The 27,217-nt window shown below is 36.3% G+C and overlaps 2 protein-coding genes across 3 annotated transcripts; one reads left to right on the top strand and one right to left on the bottom strand.

Moving 5' to 3' along the window:
* On the top strand, window positions 1–27,217 carry LOC128218446 (tether containing UBX domain for GLUT4-like). Of its 2 annotated transcripts, none has more exons than XM_052926117.1 (18): window positions 1–144; window positions 7,232–7,290; window positions 9,793–10,008; window positions 10,623–10,778; window positions 11,154–11,656; window positions 12,223–12,341; window positions 13,078–13,233; window positions 14,633–14,679; window positions 14,851–14,875; window positions 21,203–21,278; window positions 21,642–21,714; window positions 22,345–22,493; window positions 22,864–22,926; window positions 23,349–23,401; window positions 23,769–23,820; window positions 25,379–25,451; window positions 26,016–26,194; window positions 26,834–27,217. In XM_052926117.1, the coding sequence occupies exons 1-18, from the start codon at window positions 67–69 to the stop codon at window positions 26,842–26,844; spliced, it is 2,088 nt and encodes a 695-aa protein (XP_052782077.1). In that variant the 5' UTR covers window positions 1–66; the 3' UTR covers window positions 26,845–27,217. The 2 variants fall into 2 exon arrangements, with proteins under 2 accessions (XP_052782077.1, XP_052782086.1); XM_052926126.1 differs by lacking the exon at window positions 1–144 and adding an exon at window positions 3,587–3,824.
* LOC128218460 (uncharacterized) lies at window positions 1,078–3,054 on the bottom strand. The gene has a single exon (XM_052926137.1). It carries the CDS (start codon window positions 2,467–2,469, stop codon window positions 1,849–1,851), a length of 621 nt encoding a protein of 206 aa, XP_052782097.1. The 5' UTR covers window positions 2,470–3,054; the 3' UTR covers window positions 1,078–1,848.

The following is a 27,217-nucleotide window of genomic DNA, read 5'->3' as shown; positions in this document are numbered from 1 at the left end:
ATAAAAGTGTCAACACTGTAGTTTTAACAAAGTTTTGTTTATTTCCTTCTTCCTTCATTTTAAATTATGGCAACGCTACAAGTTTTATGTCCGAATGGCAGGAGACAGAATGTCAAGATCACACCAAATACAAAACTGTTGCAGGTATCTCGAATGTTTTTATACAAAATATTTAAGAACCGAAAGTAATATTCGGATGTAGAAAATTTCGGACATGACTGAGCAGATTCTTCTTCACAATAGCCTTAGGGAAAGGCGAGAACACGGGTACCCGGGCACTGTATGTTTCGGAGGGTTCGCGGGAACAGTTTTAGTATGGGAACCAGATCAATAAAGTAATTAATTATAAGTAATAATAATTGATAAAAATATTTTACTTTTTGTTTTATCTTCAATAAGTCCACGGACCTATAAGTTTAGGTTGGTGTTCAATCTGATCATCATCACCATATATGCCATATTTCTGGAGGCTTCTTTGGGGATGTTGGTCTGAATTTCAGGTGATTTCGAAGACCAGAGGAACTTAATGCAGCAAAATTAAGCGCAATATCAACATTTATAATATTAACATGCATCTTTCTAAATACAGTCAAGTTACCCTTAGCGGATCAGTATGGAAACAATGCTGTGCATTGAACAAACGTTTTACATTCTGAGATTGCAACGTTTACAGTTGAAAAGAAAAATATTTCCTCTTTTGATTGACATAAAATAATTCAATTTCAGTGCAGAAACAGATGAACTGACCGTTGTTTGCATGTACGAGTAAATGGGGCATTAGCGAATCAAATTTACCAATAACGGATCACGTGACATTCCGATATTGGGGGTTCTCTCAAGCGATATTTTAGCTGTCAAAACTGACAATCAGTTTGTTTATCTTTTCTGTTAAATATATTTAGTCCCTCTTTTATGCATTTTATAGGTGATATCATGATAGGATGCTTATTTGGTGGTCTGTATCACGTCAAGTCCTTAGAGATCGCTTTTATGTATTTAAAGATATCCGATTTGTTAAATAATTTCAACAAATTTCAAGCTGAAAACACTCAGGTCCAGTTAATTTTGAGAGCTTTTGGACTTTTTATAACTGTATAATTTCTTCAAAATGGATATGAATAATAACTGTGTATGCATACATGTGCTAGTAAATCTGTGAACTGTTTATGAATAGGATTTACTAATTCTATGCATAGAATAAACTCATTCTGATTGAGATCATTTATTTTCATTTAAAAATAATTTGACAATGATTGAGGATAACAGAATCATAAAATCACAGTAAATCACATCATAATCAAGAATTAAATCACAGACATTTTATAAAGTAAAATACGAACAAATATATATAAACACATAACAAGTTGACTAGAAATTTTGACCAGCTAGCCTGAGCTAGGTGTTGATATTATGGTACTAACCTATGCAATGATATGAGGTAATAGGTTAAAAGCTGTTAGAAATAGTATGAGGTAAATCTATTTCTTAAACCTGAACAAAATACACAGATATCACAAAAACTGGAGTGAACAAGATTGATGGCAAGATGCAACAATTTGAATCAAAATTCAAGCTACTTTGAGTATAAAACATTGAACAACTAAACAAAACCACAACCCATATAAAGTACTTATTACAATCAAAATTGTAATTTGGAGATTCTTTGATCAATAACATCAAGCAGTTCTATTGCAGGTGAGAAATAATGAGCAACAAATTATCACTAGATTTGTTGAAAACAAAACTATGCCAATTAAATTCTAAATACAAGACATATGAATTAACTGATTACTTTATATATCAGTTTTAGTCCACCTTATTTTCATGGCAATAACAAGTATATCAATGTCAATTAACAACTATTTTCATCACATAACCTTCGGGCATCTTTTTGAGTGTTTCTCTTAACATTTGTATAGTGTTCACTTCATCTTCTGCTGTAAGTACATATTTACATGGAATCACAACGCCACCACCACTCTCAGATGGAGCAGGCCACGGTGGGAAACTGGGCGTTGGTTCACCGGTCATGATGGCACACACGTGTCCACCCAAATCAAGTACATTGTAAAAACAACTTGCAAGAATGCGTGGTACGTGGCCAATTGGAAGTGCAGCTATATCTGACAACTTCAGCTGTCTTTTATCATCGGTTACCATGTCATGTAAAGTGATATCAAACTCAGAAAGTCCAGGAATCCACACAAGGCATGCATCTTTATCCTTGATGTTGGTATATTCCCTATCTACAACAAGCTTTGTCACAGGGTCAGTTATTGGGGGTTTTATCTTGTACACATGGTACCCCTTTATCACTGAGTTCTCTAATGTGATAGATGTGTAACAGCTTGCTGAAGACTGTGGTTCATCATGGGCTTCCTTGTCTGTGGAGATATCATGGCCTCTTCCTCTTCTGGCTTTGATGGCAGTTATATTAGGTGGTGGTGGTGGTACCTGAAAGAAAATCATTTCAATTAAATACAGAATTTGTAAAAAACATACATAAATAAACCTTAATGTTAATTTGATGTGTCTTCAAACAATTTATTATGTAAATGATTAATTAACAAGAGCCTCTGCAATCAAGCTACGAAGTACATACGCTTTTCCATCAAATTAAATAAAATAAAAAATATTTACTTTTTACATGCAATCTGGACATATGAATTGCTCATTCGTGTCAATTAACCCAGAAATACATTCAGCATGCAACCAGCCATCACACAGGTCACACTGAACCCAGAGACGGTCACTATCTGATTCAATGTCTTCATCCCATGTCACTTGACACCCTTTACAAAATTCCTTTGATGTGCCCTGTGTCAGTACATTATCAGGATCAGTTTTCTTTGGCATTTTTCCCTTCTGAGTATTGGATTTAAAGATTTTACAAACCATGAGCGAGTAACTTTGATATTTGTTTCAAATAATTTATTTTAAGTGTACCCTGCTACAATATGATAATGTAAATGTGATGTTCTGTTCCAGATTCAAATGGTTACTTACCTCCACCAACTCTTCTCAATAAATTATGTCAACTCTGCCCAAATTCAATCTTCATTCATCTGTAAAACACAAGTGATATTTTTAAATACAATCACAAACTGCATGGTATACACTTATGGAAGTGGCAATTCTTGATACCAATTAAAACACAGGCGTCTTTTAAAAGCTGATACAGTATCAGTTTTATGATATTAAGTGAGTACAGTACTGTACATCATATTTATGTAGGATAAAAAATCAAACATTTGAAACTAAATTAGATATGTGTGTTATAATTCATATTTTAATCATAATTAAAGTAATATAAGTATCCAGCAATGTTTGTTTTATGTTTAAAAAAATCGGCAATGACAAACTGGTACAAATTCACTATTTTGAGAGAACCCCTCAGACTCACTGCATGAACAAAATGGCGGTCCGCTATTGGTTAATTACCCACACGTAATTATGACCGCCAAATTCTAACAATTCATTGATGAAAGAAAAGAATGTTATGCATTTTTAAGAGGTTATACATTGGCCTTTCATAAAATGTTTAAATTGTTCACTTACACATTGTAGTTGGACGAAAAGTTCTCAGAAAAAGCACACGTTGCAATCAAATTGAGGCCGGAACAACTGGGTCACGTAAACAGTTGCATCGAACGTTCGTATGATACAGATGATTTTGAAGTTCGATTAAAAAAATATTTGTTGTGATTTTCACAATCACTTTAAAGTACATAACTGCCAATTTTCAGAAAAAAATACAATTAAATAAATTTTATAGCGTGTATTCATCAAGAGAGTGATCCGCTATTGGTTATGATCCGCTAAGGGTAACTTGACTGTACTGAATAAGTATTTACTTACACTTATTCATTGCTCTAATTTACACACAAGATAGAATTGATAACATATTATAAAATCATCATCATGTCAATTCATAGCATAAATATATAATGTATGATATAAAAAGAAATTGTGAATTTATAACGCTAGAATGTTTATAAACTCTACTTAGCACATTCACTTACGTCAATTCTTACATATACATGTGATAACGTCCCGGATGTCCGGGATTATCCTGGAAATCGTATCTCTGTCACGGAGGGTGCATGTTTGTCCCGGAAAGTCATAAAAAAAAAAAAAGAAAAAAAAATCTCTGAATTGATTATCATAATTTTACCAATGTAAGTCAGCTATTTTGCCTGTCCGGGACACTGGTCGTAAAACATAGGACATGTTGACACTAATCTGTTAATTTGTATGTGTGTCGTCGAGGTCATTGTCAATCACCCGATAATTGATCTATTGGCCTATTGTTGTGCTTAACGAGTCGGGGAGGGTTCTTGTGTACAAATTCATTGTTTTCATATAGATTTGTTTGGTCTTTTGAATGATAGCTTTTATGAGTAAAAAAACAAAATTAAAACACTGAAAACATTCCATATTCCATTCAAATTTCAAAGTCGATAAGTCGTTATACTTTTAACAACTTACGCGTCTATAAGGAATGTTAGTGTTTTGAACTTTTTTCGAACTATCGTTGTGTATATTATTCATATCGAAATAATATTCTAAAAATAAATATTTTGTAACGCATGTTCTCAAAAGCGCGGGAAAACAGGTGCCCGTATAGTTGTTTATTTCCTGTTTTGATGAAACCGAAAGTAGACTGCATATCCTCCTGGTTAGCACTTCATTTAAAGCCTGGGAAAATATCTGGTGGTTTTATTTTTTCAAGAAAATGCAGAAAAAACAATCCATGTCAAGTACAAAATATGTCTTGTAAGTCAAAATAGGTACATTTTCCCGACGTTAAAAACAACTAAAATAGCCCCAGATATGCTCTAGAATGCACCACAGACGTTCCCCATTTAAAAAAAAATTGGGGGGGGGGGGGGCATGCCCACGGACCCCCTAGTGTGCGTTGACATTACTACGAATTTCCCGGAATCAACCCAATCAATTATCACATGTATGTCTTATAGCACTGAGCAAGATAATATAATCTTTTCACTATCAATTTCAATTCATAAAATAATTCCAGCAACAATCAATCAATTTTCAAACTTAGTTCAGGGATGGTAAAATTCCGGATTAATCCGGAATTCCGGATTTAAGGCCTCACGGAACGATTTTGAGATTAATGTAAATCCGTTGAGTTTTTTCTAGGGGGGAGGTACTGGCAGCGATTCGAGCTCAGATCGAACAATATGGGTACGAAAGGTGAGTTTTCCGGAAGTGTAAAGCCGGAAATTATCGAACCTATTTACGTCTTGGCAGTCGAGCTATATGATTGGTTAAGCTAGCATCGGGTGATTACGGAAATTACCGATGGGACTAGAAGACAGTATCCGGATATGACAGACGACGAAGACGAATAAACGAGTATTGGAAAAAAACCGACCACCACTAACTTCTAAAAACATCCATTCGTCGATTTAAAGGTATATTTGCTATTTATTTTTAAGAGAAATTCCCGAAACGTTTCTTTTTAAGTTAATAGAATGTGATCAAACTGAGAATGGCTTTTGCGCATGTAGCAATATTTCGGACATCGCGATTCGGATTGTGTCATAATAATCGATTTTCATTTTACAAATTTTATTTGGCCGATTGAAGTTTACGCTGTTAAACCGTTTCTTTATTGTTCCCATAATGTTTGAAGCATTGTTTTCAATAAGAAGTGGCTGTTGTCTATAATATTGGAAGGTTCAAATGAAAATTTAAAAACAAATGAATACATAAAATTATTTTGTAGTAGTAATATATATTAAGTAAGAGCAGTCAGTTTATTTTCTATTTGAGACAGTTCAACAAAACTTCTAGAGGACCCAGTTTGAGTGAGATTTAATTTCTATAGTTGTAATTTGAATTTCCAGGTATGTTGATGGTTCCAAAAGTCAGGGATGAACAGACACCTCGGCCAGTGCATCCAGTTGTTCCTGTCAATGACTGACAATTCAATGCAGAGGCCATGATAATTGAATTTATGGCTGAACATGACCTTCCATACTCCCTGTTACCACATGTAGTGAGTCTTACTTAAGACACTTGCCAAAGATACAAAAGCTCTCAGCGAATTAAAACTTCAAAGGTGTACAGCATCATATAAGATGACTTAGGGAGAGGCAAGCCATTTCAATGATGAACTTGTGGAGGAGTTAAGTGAAACTCAGTTTTGTTTGAATTTAGACGGGTCAACAAACACAAACAATGAGCAATCTGTTGCAGCTATTTTTCTGCTATAGAGAAAGAAATAGTGTCAAGACATTTGGCCTCCTTAAAAATCACAAGGGCTGATTCTGAATCAATTTTCAAGGAATTTGAAAGCCTGTTTGAGAGACTTGAACTGACGTGGGACAATCTGGACAATCTAATTTGTGTGCTACTGGACTCCTGTAACACCATGAGGGGAATTTTTTTTGGCTTTGAGACCAGAATATGTCAACTTGTCCCTCACCTCATAGACATTGGCGACACACATGACCACAACGGCTCACTGCCAAAGCATGTACAGTCCCGTTTGGATATTACTTGGAATAATATATATAATAATTAATAATATTATATTCTCATCAAATGTGCAGATAGTGGAATAAATACTCTTTATGATACATAAAAATTGAATAAATAACACTTTTACAATAAACATTTGCAAGCTTGATAATTGATATGTTGTTCATTATTGTAAATCAAACATCCCACAGTGTAGACTGTTCATACACAGGCATTTGATCATAGCCAGTTGAGTTTTATGGGAAGTGGACAACTGAACCAAAATGTCAGGTACATGTCTTATGCCTGTGACTTCAGGTAAAAAAGTAAATTTAAGTTTGTTTAAAGACAAAGGTGTTTAACTTCACTGCTAAGATTCCTGATAATTGTTCTGATTGCGGATGTCTCCTGTTGAACATAATTATATCTACCAAACCGAAAGGTGTACTCCTTGAACACTATTCTAAGGCAAAAAAGGGTATGAGAAACCCTGAAATACTTAAAGCTTCGGGGGGCTTCGCCCCCCTTGGCCCCCCACCAGGGCTTTGCCCTGGACCCATCGGGGGCCTTAAGCGGCCCCCTGAACCCGACGCAGACATTTTCAGGATTGGCAACTTGGCTCTGTTATCATCCCTGTTAGTTAACATGTCCTTATGGCGGGGGATATGGCATGCATGATCATCAGAGTGGCCTCCTTATGTGTTTGCCTAATTATTTGATTGTGTTGTTTTCTTAACTTCAGGTATTAGAAGATGTATGTCAAAAACAAAAGTTCCTGCCTGCAGAAGACTATTCACTGAAGCAAGTTGAAAAGCTTTTTTGTAGTGTTTTTGTTATTGTAAAAAAGCAGTTAATCTTGACATTAAGTTGTTCATTTCATCATTTGGTTAAACATTATTTTTAAAAGTTATTTTGTTGTGTACAGTGCTGAAAAGAAATCTTTGTAAATATTTTTGATAAGTGTTACACTGTTAAAACGAATTATGTAAATCAAAATACAGTCGAAAGTCGATGGCTCCATATTCAAGGGATCAGCCAAAGTACTTTGAGCCTCGAGACTATCGAGCCAAGCGGGATTGCTTACAGAATCTTATTTTTTCATTTGTTACATAAAGTCTTATTTACCTCGTTTGTTATTGGCTACGCTATCTCCGCAAGAGAAGGAAGAGTATTTATTGGGCATAGTTAAACACCCTAAATTTCGTAATATGACTTATTCGATTATTAGAAAATTAGAAAATATCATTTTATTTTTATACGCCCATCTTACGATGGCCGTATTATGGGAACACCCATGGCGGGCGGGCGGCGGGCGGGCGGGCGGCTCCACAATGTTGTCCGCTCTCTAACTTGAACATTTCTCATCCAATTTCCACCAAACTTCATGAAAGTGTTTGTTGGTGAAATATCTAGGTCAAGTTCGATAACCAGCCAAATCGCTTTAGGCACTCCAGAGTTATGGCCCCCTGAATTTGTCAAAATTGGCCATTTAAGCTTTGTCCGCTCTCTAACTTGATCATTTCTCATCCAATTTCCACCAAACGTCATGAAAGTGTTTGTTGGTGAAATATCTCGGTCAAGTTCAATAACCAGCCAAATCGCTTGAGGCACTCCAGAGTTATGGCCCCCTGAATTTGTCAAAATTGTCCATTTTAGCTTTGTCCGCTCTCTAACTTGAACATTTCTCATCCAATTTCCACCAAACTTCATGAAAGTGTTTGTTGGTGAAATATCTAGGTCAAGTTCGATAACCAGCCTAATCGCTATAGGCACTCCAGAGTTATGGCCCCCTGAATTTATCAAAATTGGCCATTTTAGCTTTGTCTACTCTCAAACTTGAACAGTTTTTATCCGAATTTCACCAAACTTGCTACTATAAATGTTTGTTGGTATATATTCTTGGCAATGTTCTATAACCAGCCAGGCTCTTCAGGATTATGGCTCTTGAATTGGTCAAAATTTGCCATTTTTGCTTTGTCCACTGTCTAATTTGAACAGTTATCATCTGATCTTCACCAAACTTGCTGAAAATATTTGTTGGTAAAATAAATCGGTCAAGTATGATAATCAGCCAAATGCCCCGAAGCACTTCAGGATTACTGCCCTTGCCATTTAAGCTTTGTCTACTCTCTAACTTGAACAATTCTCATCTGACCTTCACCAAACTTGCTGAAAATGTTTGTAGCTATAAAATCTTTTGCTTCTTGAAAAGCTTGCTTCTCAAAGGGCCAATGTGACAGTAAGTTGTCTTAGAATCCAAGAAATTATTGATGGGCGTATTTTGTGAGTGTCACTCTTGTTTATTTATAATAAAGATACATTTATGGGAAAAGCAATTGTAAACAGTGGGTAACACAAAAATAGCTTAAAAGTTGTATCAAAATGCATAGTAATTTTGGGATGGATAACAATTAGAGACAGAACTTAAAGTGATGGCATGTTTATCCAAACTGTTAAACCATTTAAGTTCGATAATAATTATAATATCAGTCAAGCAATTTTAATCGATTAGCGCCTTGTGCTAAATGAAGCCAATCAAACAAATCAAGGTGTGAGATTCTTAACTGAACCCGCGAAAATGACATCGACCCAAGCAAACAAATCAAAGTGTGAAATTCTTGTTTGGGACCGCGAAAACGACTTCGAGCGTGGAGAAATATCGACCCTCAAGATATCGAGCCATCCAATCAAAATTTATATGAACAAAGAGTAAATAAAAATCCGTCCTTTTAATTTGGTTCGAGCCAACGAGGATATCGAGCCATGAGATATCGAGCCAACAAGTTTCAACTGTATCTGACTTTTGTAACGGCATAACCAAAACATGTTTTGTTTACGACTTTTGGATGAACAAGCTTGAATTCTTATAGTAATGCTTGACTTTATTTTTTAACAAGCCGGGCTATATACAATCCTGAACTTGATCAAGTCTGGAAAGCCAGTGCAGGGATTGGAGTTGGTTTGTGCTACATGTTTTACCAGCAAGTCACAAACATGTATTGTTTTAATAGAGCTCTCTGGTTAACATGTACCAAGACTAGATGGTGATGGGTTTACAGCTTTTCCTAAAATTAAAACAAATGCAGATCTGCCAACCCTATTATTTTTGCTGTTGGAAACAAACATTTTCTTTTGGCCTAATAAACTCCAGCTTTTAATACAAACTCAAATGAAATTGTTTTATGCTAATGTTTAGTTTGGACACAGTGTCAAAAAGTTTATACTGTTTAACACTACATCAATGGATATTTAAAGAATATGTCTACACTTGCAAATAAAGATTTTATTATACATTAATTTCAGACATGGACGTAACACGCTAGACCTGACACTGTCAATGCGATATGCAAATCTCTCAAACAATGCGAAACTTGAGCTGGTTAAATGTGAAAAGAGTCGTGCGGAGAGCGCAGTGTTGATTGCCCTTCAGTTAGAGGGTGGGGAACGCCTGCAGGGGGAGTTTGAGCCTGGCACCACACTCTGGGAGCTTTTACAACATTGGGAAGGACAGGAGGAAGGGTATAAGACTTATAACAAATTATAAGTTAAATTTTTATTACTTGTGACATATTGTTCAAATTCAAATTGATAAAAACAACAACAAATTAACCAATTATTTCATGGTGTTAATTATGCTAACTGTCAGTGATATACCGATAAACATATTGAATAATAAGCCTAAAATCTTTCACTACTACTTAGCTAACATTTATCGAGTTCCGGTCTTGTGGGCGTACATCAAGTCTGTGTCTAAAGTAATTAATGTTTGCTATTTTTCAGCAAGTATTCAAGATTAATAGTAATAGATGTAACAATTAAGGTGTCAGATTTTTTTTCTGTCTTATACTTGATGTATATCTTGCTTTGCTTTCCATGCTTTGTATATCATTATGATGTACCTGTGTCTGCTTGAATTAGCAAAAGTAAACAGTTTCTTTTTTAGATTTACAGCAAATTTCAATTTTAGCCTTTTTTCACTAAGGAGACCGGGGACCAATCAAAATTAAAGGTGTATAAAAAAAAAAGAGGCTTTGCCAAAACTAGGTTATCACAAGTACATGTATTGTCTGTTTTGACTTATTTACTATTACCCTAAGTGATACTGTTTTCTAGGAAGTGATACTGTTTTCTAGGAAGTATGCAGGCAAACTAGCCTATGTTGACAGTAGCACAACGCCACCTCTACAGCCGGTGTGTATCTATATGAGAGAGGAAGTGACAGGAGAATTTGCCCTGCAAGAAACTTTGCTGCGTACTCTGGGTCTCACTGGAGGTAGAGCTGTTATCAGGTACGGAGAAGATGACAAATGCTATTAAACGTTTGTGTGGAACTGAACTATGAACATGATAATGTGTGTGTTGTTTGAATGAATGCTGTGTGACATTTTAACTACTATTTTTTGGTCAGTACATAACTGGCATAATGAAGAAAGCTAATTCTTTGTTGGGTAGTTTAGTCCAAAACGGAATTGTTCAGAGGAAGTATCTAGAAAGTATCGAAGATTGCTCCTGATTTTGGTCCTTGATGCCAATGATATGTTACAAAACAAATGTCTAACGCAGATGAATACAATTCATGATCGAGTAAATTTTCTTTTTCTGATTTGAGTATTGTTCTTTTGTGAGATTACCGTTACATGTATCTAACCATTCATATATTCCAGACTCCTTCATAGGTCTGTAGAAGATTCTGTTCTCACAGAAATTAAGACAAAAATTGAAAAAGAGAAACAAAGGAAGGCCAGACTAGCAGGTGGTCCATCTCAACAAACTCAGCCAAAACAATCTCAAAATGAACAAAAGACTAAAAATTCTGACCCCTCTTATCCGTCAGGTAAAGCTGTTAAGCAATCAATTTCAGTAGAAACTCAAGTTCAAACTGGAGAAAGCAGTGTAGCTGAAGTAAAAGCAGAAAGCACAAATATATCCTTGAATATAAATTTGAATATTCAAAATGATGGGCAGCCAATTAGAATGTCTCAGCCTCCATCTGAAGAAGGGAGTCCCCAGACAAGAAGAGAGGAACCAGCCAATAAGATGGTCCGGCTTGAAGAGTCACATGATGTTGGGGAGCCAATGGAAGTAGAGCAAGTTCAGATTGGGGAAAACCCCATGGAAACCGAGGATGTGGTCTCATCCAGCACAGAAACAAGGCAGCAACCAACTGGTCAGTAGTCAGAGAAATCAAGCATTCATTTATTAACTAAGCTCATCTGCTTTTGAAAGAAAAAATGTTGAGGTATTGTCATAGCTTTGGGGTCGGCGTCCTCGTTGGCAATAAGTCAAAAACATTTCAAGATACTCAAATGAATCCTTGTGCATGTGTTGCCACAGACAACCGGATAATAAACATGTACAACAAGGCCATGCCTCTGACTGAGTCCAACTAAGTCCCCTTTTTTCAACTGAAATACAAGTGTTGGATTTTCGGGTCCCTCTCATCATTTCGTACTCTTATGGGTGTATGGCTTGATTGGCAAACCATATACCAAATTTTGTTACAAACAAAATGGCTATGTTTGAAAATAATTACTCTATACATTTAAATGAAAAATAAAATGCAAGGTCACACTGATATATGATTGTAAATTGTTGGGACAATTCGACTTGATTTGAATGGAGTGTTTATTTAATAAGAGTCATTGACATGGGTCTTGTAAGTCAATTTTATCCTCAGTGTTACATAAGAATGTTTAAACACTTTTGATACAATAATAGCATCATTTCTTTCAGCATCCACAGATTCAAGAGAGAGCGCACGCCAGAACGCCGTTAATGAACTGAGAGACATCCCAGGAATTGAGGTGTTTTCTCCTAATGACTTCAATGACCTTCCACCGGATCAGCAAAGGGTACTCTTTATTTTTGATATGGTTTTATTTTAATGTGAATATGTCGATTGCCTGGCGATTGCCGATATACTCTGAAACTTTTGTTTACAAATAAGATCATCGCTGATGACCTTATTTGTTAACAAAAGTTTCAGAGTATATCGGCAATCAACAGGCAATCGACATAGTTTGCCTTTATTTTTGTATGGCCAAGACGTATCGTACATAAATACAAACAAATATGTAACAGTTATAAACATAGGGGATATTATGATCGAGTGCTTTTCTGACATCCTGTATCATGTAGAGTTTTGTGCGTAAACACGTTTCTGTCTCGACCATATAGAAGATGGTCAAGTTTGATGCCTATTTATACACAAAACAGAAAAAATCATGCTATGGTAGTATTCCTTTTATCATATGTCTCATTTGATTCATTCCATGTTTCACTTAAACCCAAAACTGTGCTACCTTTATTGGACATTTCCAAGAGATGAGGCCATAAATCAATTACATACACAAAAGTATATTTTGTAAAACAATATTTGCAACTTAAATCAGCTATTTAATTCTTTCAGAATTGCTCCTTTAGGAAAAACAATTCATTCCTGAAAAAAAAATGTTATTGATTGATTAGTAAATATTACACAGCATTAACACACCCTTGTTGGTTTTCAAATTTTCAAATTTTAATTGTCTGTTTATATACCATATATCTTGTCAGGTTTCTAGATTGTGCATTTGTATATCTTGTCAGGTTGCTAAAAGGTTGGCCCAGGCTCTGTTTTCCAGTATGGGAGCCTCAGGGCAGGGACCGGCCATTTCCCAGGGTGGGGCCAATTCTGAAGGTGGGGCACGCAAGAAGAAACCAGCACCTAAACAGCAACAACAGCCAACATTCGCTAACTTCAAGGTGCAAGTCTTTATTGTATTTATGTTTCACGGCTCTTGTCAGTTGTGGAATTAAGAGGGGATTTTTTATAATTGATCACATTTGTTCATATGTTATGCAAATTCAATAAAGAGCTCTAGTGCTTCTTCAGAATTTTCGAACATTTTCTTCTGCATCACCATAAGAAATAAGTAAAACCTTCCGCACCCGAGTATTGTTGATAAATAGTAATCAATGACATTCATTTCTATAAAAGGATAGTCAATAATTGTTATATTGTATACCATTGGTTAAAAGCCATTGCACTTATCTTATCAAAGTGGAATATTGAAATAAACAATGATGTAGTTATCCCCTGCATGTAAAACAATATGAACATCAGGTTCAACACAAAAGACAGGTGAATGAAAACCAATCAACCTAGAATGTGGGATACATTGAATGGTGTGAAACTGTGATTATAGTATTAATATTTTTGGGGAACAAAGATGGATAACTTTTAAAAGCAAATCGTCATTCCTCTGTACCTAGAAATTTAAACTAGTAGTAAGGGAACCGTTTGGAAGTATAGGGAGTGACAGTCCGTTTGGAAGTATAGGGAGTGACAGTCCGTTTGGAAGTATAGGGAGTGACAGTCCGTTTGGAAGTATAGGGAGTGACAGTCCGTTTGGAAGTATAGGGAGTGACAGTCCGTTTGGAAGTATAGGGAGTGACAGTCCGTTTGGAAGTATAGGGAGTGACAGTCCGTTTGGAAGTATAGGGAGTGACAGTCCGTTTGGAAGTATAGGGAGTGACAGTCCGTTTGGAAGTATAGGGAGTGACAGTCCGTTTGGAAGTATAGGGAGTGACAGTCCGTTTGGAAGTATAGGGAGTGACAGTCTAGTAATAAGACACTTGACTGTGGTCACAGACCCTGCCTCACAGGGAACCGTTTGGAAGTATAGGGAGTGACAGTCTAGTAATAAGACACTTGACTGTGGTCACAGACCCTGCCTCACAGGGAACCGTTTGGAAGTATAGGGAGTGACAGTTTAGTAATAAGACACTTGACTGTGGTCACAGACCCTGCCTCACAGGGAACCGTTTGGAAGTATAGGGAGTGACAGTCTAGTAATAAGACACTTGACTGTGGTCACAGACCCTGCCTCACTACTGAACTTACTATATGTCTTCCTGGAGATACTTGAAATATTGGTCCCATATGTCAGTTCTATACACTGGCACACGTTAAAGATCCAAGACAGCTCTAACAAGGGTTACATTTTGTCTTCCCAGAAACTTCAATGACTTATTCTGTTGGTGGGACTTGGATAGTGTGGTGGTATTGTAAATTAAACAGCTATTGATTAAAATCTGCAACTTTCATGCCTCATATAGTTGTTTATACTGAAGTAAGAAAATCTATGGCAATTTATTGCAGTTCCCAGAAGAAACAAAGGGAAAGAATTTGTACAAAAATGAAATGAGGTAAGCACTGTTTGTTTGGACTTAAGGTAGACATTGTGTCATTACTGGGTGCAATTGCAGCATTATTATTAACTTGAACAGTTATTGATTTACATGTGACAATGTTTTTAGTCCTAACAGACTAACAGACATGTATATTTGAAAAGTTCCCCTTTTTATTTGCCTTTTCAGTAATGTGAAGCAAGAAGATTTCAAAGTAAGCACTTTCTCATATACAAACTGTATACCTGAGTTTATACAGTTAAAACCTGTTGGCTCAATATCCCAGGGACTGGCCAAAATATTTCAAGCCTCGTGAATATCGAGCCAAGCTGGAGTGCTTACATAGAGTAAAACAAAATTGGTCTTTAACATCTAGTTAAAGCCAAAAAAAAATTGAGCCATGCAATATCGAGCCAACAGGTTTTAACTCTAGTATTATTGTTACTCAGTGAAGCATAATACATTCTTAACTATCCAGTGTTATAGGGATTTATATATTTTTAGCTCACCTGTCACGTAGTGACAAGGTGAGCTTTTGTGATCACTCTTCGTCCGTCGTCCGTCCGTCCGTCCGTTCACAATTGCTTGTGAACACAATAGAGGTCACAATTTTGACCTAATCTTTATGAAACTTGGTCAGACTGATCATCTCTATAAAATCTAGGTCAAGTTCGATATTGGGTTATCTGGGGTCAAAAACTAGGTCACTAGGTCAATTAGTAGAAAAACCTTGTGAACACAATAGAGGTCACAATTTTAGCCTAATCTCAATGCAACTTGGTCAGAATGGTCATCTCTATAAAATCTAGGTCAAGTTCGATATTGGGTCATCCGCGGTCAATAATTAGGTCACTAGGTCAATTAGTAGAAAAACCTTGTGAACACAATAGAGGTCACAATTTTAGCCTAATCTCAATGCAACTTGGTCAGAATGATCATCTCTATAAAATGTAGGTCAAGTTCGATATTGGGTCATCCGCGGTCAACAACTAGGTCACTAGGTCAATTAGTACAAAAACCTTGTGAACACAATAGAGGTCACAATTTTAGCCTAATCTCAATGCAAATTAGTCAGAATAATCATCTCTATAAAATCTAGGTCAAGTTCGATATTGGGTCATCCGCAGTCAATAACTAGGTCACTAGGTCAATTATTAGAAAAACCTTGTGAACACAACAGAGGTCACAATTTTGACCTAATCTTTATGAAACTTGGTCAGACTGATCATCTCTATGAAATCTAGGTCAAGTTCGATATTGGGTCATCTGGGGTCAAAAACTAGGTCAGTAGGTCAATTAGTAGAAATACCTTGTGAACACATTAGAGGTCACAATTTTAGCCTAATCTCAATGCAACTTGGTCAGAATGATCATCTCTATAAAATCTAGGTCAAGTTCGATATTGGGTCATCCGCGGTCAATAACTAGGTCACTAGGTCAATTAGTAGAAAAACCTTGTGAACACAATAGAGGTCACAATTTTAGCCTAATCTCAATGCAAATTGGTCAGAATGATCATCGCTGTAAAATGTAGGTCAAGTTTGATATTGGGTCATTCACGGTCAATAACTAGGTCACTAGGTCAATTAGTACAAAAACCTTGTGAACACAATAGAGGTCACAATTTTAGCCTAATCTCAATGCAACTTGGTCAGAATGATCATCTCTATAAAATCTAGGTCAAGTTCGATATTGGGTCATCCGCGGTCAACAACTAGGTCACTAGGTCAATTAGTACAAAAACCTTGTGAACACAATAGAGGTCACAATTTTAGGCTAATCTTAATGCAACTTGGTCAGAATGATCATCTCTATAAAATCTGGGTCAAGTTCGATATTGGGTCATCCGCAGTCAATAACTAGGTCACTAGGTCAATTATTAGAAAAACCTTGTGAACACAACAGAGGTCACAATTTTGACCTAATCTTTTTGAAACTTATTCAGACTGATCATCTCTATGAAATCTAGGTCAAGTTCGAAATTGGGTCATCTGGGGTCAAAAACTAGGTCAGTAGGTCAATTAGTAGAAATACCTTGTGAACACATTAGAGGTCACAATTTTAGCCTAATCTCAATGCAACTTGGTCAGAATGATCATCTCTATAAAATCTAGGTCAAGTTCGATATTGGGTCATCCGCGGTCAATAACTAGGTCACTAGGTCAATTAGTAGAAAAACCTTGTGAACACAATAGAGGTCACAATTTTAGCCTAATCTCAATGCAAATTGGTCAGAATGATCATCGCTGTAAAATGTAGGTCAAGTTTGATATTGGGTCATTCACGGTCAATAACTAGGTCACTAGGTCAATTAGTACAAAAACCTTGTGAACACAATAGAGGTCACAATTTTAGCCTAATCTCAATGCAACTTGGTCAGAATGATCATCTCTATAAAATCTAGGTCAAGTTCGATATTGGGTCATCCGCGGTCAATAACTAGGTCACTAGGTCAATTAGTACAAAAACCTTGTGAACACAATAGAGGTCACAATTTTAGGCTAATCTTAATGCAACTTGGTCAGAATGATCATCTCTATAAAATCTGGGTCAAGTTCCATATTGGGTCAGCCTAGGTCAAAAACTAGGTCACTAGGTCAATTAGTAGAAAAACCTTGTGAACACAATAGAGGTCACAATTTTAGCCTAATCTCAATGCAACTTGGTCAGAATGATCATCTCTATAAAATGTAAATGTATTCTCTATATGTTTATAGTTAAAACTTCAAAAATCTTCTCCTCTGAACTTACTTGGACTAGAGCTTAGATATTTGGCATGATTCATCGTCTAGTGGACCTTTACAAAGTTTGTTCAAATTATGGCCTTGGGATCAAAATTGGCCCCGCCCTGGGGGTCATGGGTTTTCTCTATATGTTTATAGTGAAAACTTCAAAAATCTGCTCCTTTGAACTTACTTGGACTAGAGCTTAGATATTTGGCATGATTCATCGTCTAGTGGACCTCTACAAAGATTGTTCAAATTAAGGCCTTGGGGTCAAAATTGGCCCCGCCCCGGGGGGGTCATGGGTATACTTGATATGTTTATAGTTAAAACTTCAAAAATCTTCTCCTCTTAACTTACTTGGACTAGAGCTTAGATATATGGCATGATTCATCGTCTAGTGGACCTCTTCAAAGATTGTTCAAATTATGGCCCTGGGGTCAAAATTGGCTCCGCCCCTGGGGGGTCATGGGTTTTCTCTATATGTTTATAGTAAAAAAAATCAAAAATCTCCTCTGAACTTACGTTGCTTAGAGCTTAGATATTTGGCATGATTCATCGTCTAGTGGACCTCTACAAAGATTGTTCAAATTATGGCCTTGGGGTCAAAATTGGCCCCGCCCCGGGGGGTTAGGGTATTCTCTATATGTTTATAGTTAAAACTTCAAAAATCTCCTCCTCTGAACTTACTTGGACTAGAGCTTAGATATTTGGCATGATTCATCGTCTAGTGGACCTCTACAAAGTTTGTTCAAATTATGGCCCTGGGGTCAAAATTGGCCCCGCCCCGGGGGGTCATGGATTTTCTCTATATGTTTATAGTGAAAACTTAAAAAATCTTCTCCTCTAAACTTACTTGGCCTAGAGCTTAGATATTTGGCATGATTCATCGTCTAGTGGACCTCTACAAAGTTTGTTCAAATTATGGCCCTAGGGTCAAAATTGGCCCCGCCCCGGGGGGGTCATGGGTATTCTCTATATGTTTATAGTTAAAACTTCAAAAATCTTCTCCTCTGAACTTACTTGGACTAGAGCTTAGATATTTGGCATGATTCATCGTCTAGTGGACCTGTACAAAGTTTGTTCAAATAATGGCCTTGGGGTCAAAATTGGCCCCGCCCCGGGGGTCATGGGTTTTCTCTATATGTTTATAGTGAAAACTTCAAAAATCTTCTCCTTTAAACTTACTTGGACTAGAGCTTAGATATTTGGCATGATTCATCGTCTAGTGGACCTCTACAAAGATTGTTCAAATTATGGCCCTGGGGTCAAAATTGGCCCCGCCCCTGGGGGTCATGGGTTTTCTCTATATGTTTATAGTAAAAAAAATCAAAAATCTCCTCTGAACTTACGTTGCTTAGAGCTTAGATATATGGCATGATTCATCGTCTAGTGGACCTCTACAAAGATTGTTCAAATAATGGCCTTGGGGTCAAAATTGGCCCCGCCCCGGGGGGTTAGGGTATTCTCTATATGTTTATAGTTAAAACTTCAAAAATCTTCTCCTCTGAACTTACTTGGACTAGAGCTTAGATATTTGGCATGATTCATCGTCTAGTGGACCTCTACAAAGATTGTTCAAATTATGGCCCTGGGGTCAAAATTGGCCCCCCCTCGGGGGGTCATGGATTTTCTCTATATGTTTATAGTGAAAACTTAAAAAATCTTCTCCTCTGAACTTACTTGGCCTAGAGCTTAGATATTTGGCATGATTCATCGTCTAGTGGACCTCTACAAAGTTTATTCAAATTATGGCCCTAGGGTCAAAATTGGCCCCGCCCCAGTGGGTCATGGGTAATCTCTATATGTTTATAGTTTAAACTTCAAAAATCTTCTCCTCTGAACTTAGTTGGACTAGAGCTTAGATATTTGGCATGATTCATCGTCTAGTGGACCTTTACAAAGTTTGTTCAAATAATGATCTTGGGGTCAAAATTGGCCCCGCCCCGGGGGGGTCATGGGTATTCTCTATATGTTTATAGTGAAAACTTCAAAAATCTTCTCCTTTGAACTTACTTGGACTAGAGCTTAGATATATGGCATGGTTCATCGTCTAGTGGACCTCTACAAAGATTGTTCAAATTATGGCCCTGGGGTCAAAATTGGCCCCGCCCCTGGGGGTCATGGGTTTTCTCTATATGTTTATAGTAAAAAAAATCAAAAATCTCCTCTGAACTTACGTTGCTTACAGCTTAGATATTTGGCATGATTCATCGTCTAGTGGACCTCTACAAAGATTGTTCAAATTATGGCCTTGGGGTCAATATTGGCCCCGCCCCGGGGGGTTAGGGTATTCTCTATATGTTTATAGTTAAAACTTCAAAAATCTTCTCCTCTGAACTTACTTGGACTAGAGCTTAGATATTTGGCATGATTCATCGTCTAGTGGACCTTTACAAAGTTTGTTCAAATTATGGCCTTGGGGTCAAAATTGGCCCCGCCCCGGGGGTCATGGGTTTTCTCTATATGTTTATAGTGAAAACTTCAAAAATCTTCTCCTTTGAACTTACTTGGACAAGAGCTTAGATATTTGGCATGATTCATCGTCTAGTGGACCTCTACAAAGATTGTTCAAATTATGGCCTTGGGGTCAAAATTGGCCCCGCCCCTGGGGGGTCATGGGTTTTCTCTATATGTTTATAGTAAAAAAAATCAAAAATCTCCTCTGAACTTACGTTGCTTAGAGCTTAGATATATGGCATGATTCATCGTCTAGTGGACCTCTACAAAGATTGTTCAAATTATGGCCTTGGGGTCAAAATTGGCCCCGCCCCGGGGGGTTAGGGTATTCTCTATATGTTTATAGTTAAAACTTCAAAAATCTTCTCCTCTGAACTTACTTGGACTAGAGCTTAGATATTTGGCATGATTCATCGTCTAGTGGACCTCTACAAAGATTGTTCAAATTATGGCCTTGAGGTCAAAATTGGCCCCGCCCCCTTGGGGGGTCATGGGTTTTCGTTATATGTTTATAGTGAAAACTTCAAAAATCATCTCCTCTGAACTTACGTTGCTTAGAGCTTAGATATTTGGCATGATTCATCGTCTAGTGGACCTCTACAAAGTTTGTTCAAATTATGGCCCTGGGGTCAAAATTGGCCACACCCGGGGGCTGATGGGTTTTCTCTATATGTGTTATAGTGAAAACTTAAAAAATCTTCTCCGAACTCAAAAAGACAAGTAACGTCTTAATTTAAACTGGATAACATATTTAGTACACAAACCAATTTTCAATATGGGCCACATACAACAATTATTAACAAATATACATATATAGATACACACGTAAAATCAAGTAGTGACAAGAGCTTAGATATTTGGCATGATATATCATCTAGTTGACTTGTACCAATATTGTTCAATCTTTGGCTCTGGGGTTAAAAAAATGGCCCCACCCGGGCGGTCATGGGTTTCCTTATATATGTATATGATGAAAACTTAAAAAATCTTCTTCTCCGAAACCAAAAGGCGAAGGCCTTAGATATTTGGTACGAAGCATCGTTTATCGGACCACTATTAAGATTGTTCAAACTTTAGCCCTGGGGTCAAAATTGGCCACGCCCCGTGTTCATAGGCTTAGGTTTTCAATATTTGTATATAATGGAAGAATGTGCAATATATGACAGGTGAGCGATTCAGGGCCATTTGGCCCTCTTGTTAAAATGTTGTACTGTTTGTTCTATGTACATTTCAAGTTCAAGTCACTTTCCAAGTTTTTGTTGAGATCATTTCGACTAACATGTTCGCATAATGTTACCATGATATTCTGACAAAAGCATCGAGCAGTATTGAATAACTTAAGAATGGATTACTTTCAGCCCTGTGATAGACGGACAATTGTATTTAATGCTGAGGAATCTCTCCGTTCCCCGGGAAGTTCAGAAGGCACCGAAGGTATCACACAGAGATAACACAATGATAAAGTATTGTCGAAAATAGATTGTTAACCACTGAGGTCACAGATTATCAATAGCTTAATCTCGAAATCATTATCTATGGCTTTATTCATTGAAATAGACAAATATGGTTAAACAATTGCATAAATTGTATTGAATTCAGCCCAAAGGAATCTGTCTGTTTTTGGAGGAAAAAAGTTGAGGTATTGTCAGCGTAGTGGGCGTGAAAATCTTTAACCTTTTCTATAACTCAAAAGCTTTGGATGAAACTTGATACACATGTTGCCAGTGACTGGGCAGCTCTCTTGTTATTCAAAACATGGATTAGGATACTTATTAGGAGATTATTAATATATTGCAGACCTGCCAGATGATTTCTTTGAGCTGACAGAGAGGGACATTCGAAGTTTGATGGCTGAAAAACAGAAACAACTGTATGTCTAGCCTTGTAGTTTTTAATCAATGCTTATCAGAAAGCTAAACTTGCCATAACATGATCGCTCACTGGGTCTTCATTTGTCCTGGCTCAGGCCTTTTATTGACAAAGACTATAATAATTTTGACTAGAAAATCAACTGACCATTCACTACAAACTAGTAATGTGCTGTGTGGTGATTGTCTATTTTCGAAACTAGAAGTTTAGCTTTTATTATAGCATTGATTTCATTGGCAGGGTAATTTGCTTACAAAAACTTTAATTGTGGCCATCTCAAGATATTCAAATGAAACTGGTTTCCAGAGACATTACCCACTTGTACAGCTAGGCCCATAACTCTTGGTTTAATAGTTGTTGTGCTTTTAACCTTTTTGAGAAAAAAAAGAAGACAAAAACATCGCCACTGGTTTAGCGGCACCATAATTTTTTTGTTATTTTATGATCATTGAATATGTCATAGTGTTACTTGAAAATAAATACTCCTTAAGCCAGTTCTAGGGGTGATGACAGTGTTCACTGATCATTTCTGTTGGTAAAGAGTTTCTGTCAAACTGAGACTGCTGTTTTCATTGCTGGGATGTGTGATGGGCTACCAAAGGATCTCTTCCAGAGTGCATTTACCTTTCAGAAATTCTCTTGAAGACCAGCCCCTGATGACGGCATCCATGCGTAAAGCTCGGGTAGAGGAGATGTACAGCAAATATGAACGTGTGGTCATACGTGTACAGTTCCACGATAAACTTGTGCTGCAGGGGTTGTTTAGGCCGATGGAAACAGGTGGGGAAAATGATGAAACTCTTTGGCACGAGTGGAAATATAAATTGCAAAAGTTAAAAAAAGAGGTGGTTTTTTTAGCTTTTTTGGTTTTAATTAGCTATGATCGAAGATTGGGGTTTGTATCACCTGCATTGTTTGCTAGAGCCTAGATATCTTGTGAAAGCTCGAGTGATAACTTGGAAACAGTAAAAGAATTCTAATGAAACTTGGTATGAATGTTTACAGTCCAATCACTGTCTCTGAAATGAACCCTTGATAAGCTGAGGAGGGTGGAATAACAGTGACATCTGCTTGCTCATTGTCTCATAGTTATTTACAGAATAATTGGATGTGGGCTCTTTCAAAAGGCCAGTTCACTCTCTCTTTGCAGTGTTTGCCGTTCAAAAGTTTGTGAAAGAGCATTTGGAGGACAAAAGTATTCCGTTCTATTTATGTGAGTATTCAGAATGCTTTGATCATTACGTCAACAACATTAAACTCTGTATCTAATGTTTTAGGATACTAAATGCTGAAAAATAACACTTCATAGATAATTGAACACATTATAAAATTTGGCTGTTGGAACACATCATCATCAGCTTTGATTAATAACATAGCCAGGGCTTAGCACAAGACTGTAGCAGCCCCTTTTATATTGAGTTAAAGCTGCCTCTCACTAAGATAACACACACTAATGTCGGGGCTACTGCCTCAGAACCGCCGGTAAAATCAGGAGTTTATTTTGTGTAAAAAAGTTACAGGCTGAAAATATCTAAATGCTGTTTGTTGAAAGGTAAATGTATCATTACCTGTATTTTTTTGTAAACTCGACAGAAGAAATACTGATGTTTGCTAAAGTTACAATATCATTTACAGATACATCTCCACCGAAGAATGTTCTCAAAGATCAAAGCAAAACACTCATAGAGGTACACTGAAATCTCATATTGTTAATGACTGCCGAGCTTGTAAACTGAATTTACATTTGTTAAGACCCTTTGATACTGTTTTGAAAGATTTACTTCTCCATACCTTTAGTTTCCTAAGTAACTTTTACTAGAACACAATATGGTGATATACACTCAATCTGTTTTTTAAATGATCCAAAATAGGTGACTCTTTAAAGGTACGATCAACACTATAGTAATATATTGATATTAAGAAATACAAAGTCTGTCCACGAACTTTACAAACAGCCCTTGTATACTCCAAATTATAAATAAAAAAGGTGTATAAATGTAAAATTTATAAAAAGAAGTCATAAAATTCATGTATACATTTACTATACAACTTCAGGCACAGCTTGTTCCTGCAGCCGTGGTGTATTTTGGAAGTGAACACCAAAAAGGTATCAATATAATTATATGCCATATTCATTGAAAAATATTTTGTAGCTATGAACATTTGTGAATGCAGTTCTCTTTTCTGGGGCTTACTTCAGTACAGATCCAAGTAAAGTAAAATGGTCTAAGTCTCATATATTTTGTTATTTTGCTATATATTTGTGCGAACTGAACTAACGCAAGTATTTAAGCTGAAAACAAAGTTGAGGGAAACTTTTTTAGCTCGACTATTCGAAGAATAAGGAGAGCTATCCTAGTCACCAGAGCGTCGGCGTAACCACTTATGTTAAAGTTTTTGTAAGAGTTTGTGTACCACCTCAAATATTGACATATGGCTTTGAAACTTTGCACATTTGTTCAACATCATGCCCCCACCCTGTACACAGGAGGAGGGAACTCTATCAAGCATTTTGACAAAATTATGCCCTTTTTTTTACTTAGAATTTACATTAAAGTTTGTGTACCACCTCAAATATTTTCAAAGTCCATTGACATCTGGCTTTGAAACTTTGCACACTTGTTCACCATGATGCCCCCAACCTGTACACAGGAGGAGATAACTCTATCAAGCATTTTGACAAAATTATGCCCCTTTTTCAACTTAGAATTTACGTTAAAGTTTGCATACCACCTCAAATATTTTCAATGTCCATTGACATCTGGCTTGGAAACTTTGCACACTTGTTCACCATCATACCCTCAACCTGTACACAGGGGGAGGCAACTCTATCAAACATTTTGACAAAATTATGCTCCTTTTTCGACTAAAAATTTACGTTAAAGTTTGTGTACCATCTCAAATATTTTCCATTCAATTTATGTAAATATCTCAGCACATCATGTTTTGTATTGAAATCTAATCTAACAGTGTTCCATGCATGTTTCGCCATCACTTTTCAATCCATACACTGAAAAGCGGCTGAATAGTTGAGCGCGCTGTCTATGTGACAGCTCGTGTTTAAATACTTGCCATCTGTTATGTTCATAGATTTCAGATATTTGAAGTTTGGACATAGATCTTTTAATGAAATTAGCCCCAGACTAGTGAATTACATAAAAAAATGTGTAGCTGGGTAGTTATTTTCAATATACACGATATGTTTTGGAATAATTTGATTTGCTAAAATTGTTTCTATATCACTGGGTATATAGTTGTCTAGACACCAGTTAGCTTCAAGCAAATCATTAACACAATTCCCCAGATGTGATTTGATTTATATTTCATACTAGTTTCGTTTAGCTCCAATGTGACTATAGCTTATTACTAAGCATCATGTTCGAATCCGCCTCCTGGGCAGAAACCAGTACTGGTGTCCATTTTGAGAGGCTATGAAAAACTTTGTCTGGTGGGGATCTAAACAAAAACTCAAAATCACCAAAATGCTAATTGAAACAGATGCAACTCTACTTAGGCATCATGGTGTATCATATTACATGAGTGTGTATTGGTCTCATAGCAGCCGGGGCCAATACACAGCTGTTGCAATACCCGGTTGGAGGTACTGGGTGGGATAGAAGGATGAAGCTAGACCTTTAACTTGTGTTGTTGTTGTTGTTTTCTAGCCCACTACCTATCATCAGCAGTGCTAGCAGAACAAAGCTCCAAGCTGAAGGCAGACATCCTTGTAGCTGAATGGTAGGGTTAACAATTATCACAGGCATTATCAGAATAGCATTAGATTTAGTAATTCATTATCTTGAATTACAGTAAGGTTGGTCTTAAAATGGCAATCTTTCATTGATGTTTTGCTAAACTGACCAATATTGTATATACACTAGTACGTGTTTAGAAATATTTCTCCTGTTCACAATTTTAGCTTATCTGTCTTTTGAATAATGTTTTTATATCCTTGGTGTTATTGTCAAACTTAATCATGAAACTTCATTGTCTCATATATTCAAACGAAACTTTATAACAAATAACACATATATAGCAAGGCCCATAGAAATGTCTAGTTCTGCCCCTTGTTGGTGTTCATTAAGCCACGCTCTTGTTAAGTATTTTTAATGGAAAGGACAGTTTCAAGGGCAATCTGAGAAATCAGGTTTTCGATATTTATTATATCTCTCTAGTAAATGCAATCAAATTAATTAACATTAAAGTGAATAAACATGCAGAAATTTGCAAATTTAAGTACAGCTTTGCCCTGTAAAAAGTATTGTTTACATTTAATACTCTCTGTTTCTTGTGCACTTTTAGCCTAAATGCAGTTGAAGAAGATGCTGAGTCAAATGAGGCCCAACCATCCTCATCTAAAGGAAAGAAACCAGTCAATTTCAAACCAGCATCATCATCATCATCATCATCACCAGCATCATCATCATCTGGACGATCTACTGGCTCATCAGATAAGCCTGTGCCCAAGTGGTTTAAAATTGGTATGTTATTTGTATTAATTTGGAATTCAATTCATTTTTTCAAACTTAACTGTTATTAAGGATTGAGCACATGTTTTCATATGCTGATGTTATATGAACGAAGGAGTTCTGACATGTGAGTAAATTCCATGCACTACTACATACATTTGTGTGTATCTAAAAAATTTGCTAACTTGATCTCCTGCATTTCTACAGCATGAACACTCAACAAAATGCTATCAATCCTTGATGTTTATATTTTAAATTAACATTTATCACAGTCAAAAATTATTGGGAAAAAATGCAGTGAGTCTTTATATTTAAAGAAATGTTTTTGGCCATAACTTTGTATAAAAGAATAGCTGATAATTGTAAAGTTGTGTACCAATCATTAAGCTTTAAGCAAATCATTAACACAGTGCCCCAAATATGATTTAATTTATATTTTATACTAGTTTCAGAGATAAACAATAATGTGATAAACCCTTGAGGGTAATACCACATAAACATCCAAGTTTTCTCTATACAAAATATAGAGCAATTAAAAATATTAGTACTAACCTTTTTCTCCTCTGTTGAAGTCATTGAACAGACTTGTACATAACACACCTGCTGCCATCACAGCTAATGTTGAGCTTGTATTTAAACTTATATTTTCAGGAAAGAAATAAGAAGTTTGTGATACTGTTCTGATGCGGTGTGTTCCAAGATTGTGCTAAGGGCTGTGTCATATTTGATACATGCTTCTCTCACTTACATTATTTTGGTCAAAATATCGCTTATTTACATGACATTTCATTCATTCTGATACATTAGAATACGGCTTGTATATACAAAAAAGTGGTAATAAAATGCCCTGTGACTATAATGTTAAAAGACTGTTGTCAAAAAGTGAAGAAAATGGAGTTGTGGTAAAAGTTTAAATGTTTGAGTAATTACAATTTGTTAAATAAAGTTGTTAAATCTATCCTGCTGTATCATATTCACTTTTTTGACATTGTTGTTCCCGATATATTTATTTCAAATAAATGCTGATTAATAATA

The sequence above is a fragment of the Mya arenaria genome, chromosome 2 (genome assembly GCF_026914265.1).
Source record: "Mya arenaria isolate MELC-2E11 chromosome 2, ASM2691426v1".
NCBI lineage: Eukaryota > Metazoa > Mollusca > Bivalvia > Myida > Myidae > Mya > Mya arenaria.
The sequence above is the reverse complement of the archived record's forward strand: the minus strand, read 5'-3'. Positions and strand labels throughout refer to the sequence as shown.

What these genes read in the sequence shown, in the direction of transcription:
- LOC128218460 (XM_052926137.1), bottom strand. Translation starts at nt 2,469, where the DNA reads ATGATTTTCTTTCAGGTACCACCACCACCACCTAATATAACTGCCATC.
- LOC128218446 (XM_052926117.1), top strand. Translation starts at nt 67, where the DNA reads ATGGCAACGCTACAAGTTTTATGTCCGAATGGCAGGAGACAGAATGTC. An exon ending in GCAGAAGACTATTCACTGAA is followed by an intron (nt 7,291 to 9,792) that starts GCAAGTTGAAAA and finishes CATTAATTTCAG; the next exon opens with ACATGGACGTAACACGCTAG. An exon ending in AAAGCAAAACACTCATAGAG is followed by an intron (nt 23,402 to 23,768) that starts GTACACTGAAAT and finishes ATACAACTTCAG; the next exon opens with GCACAGCTTGTTCCTGCAGC.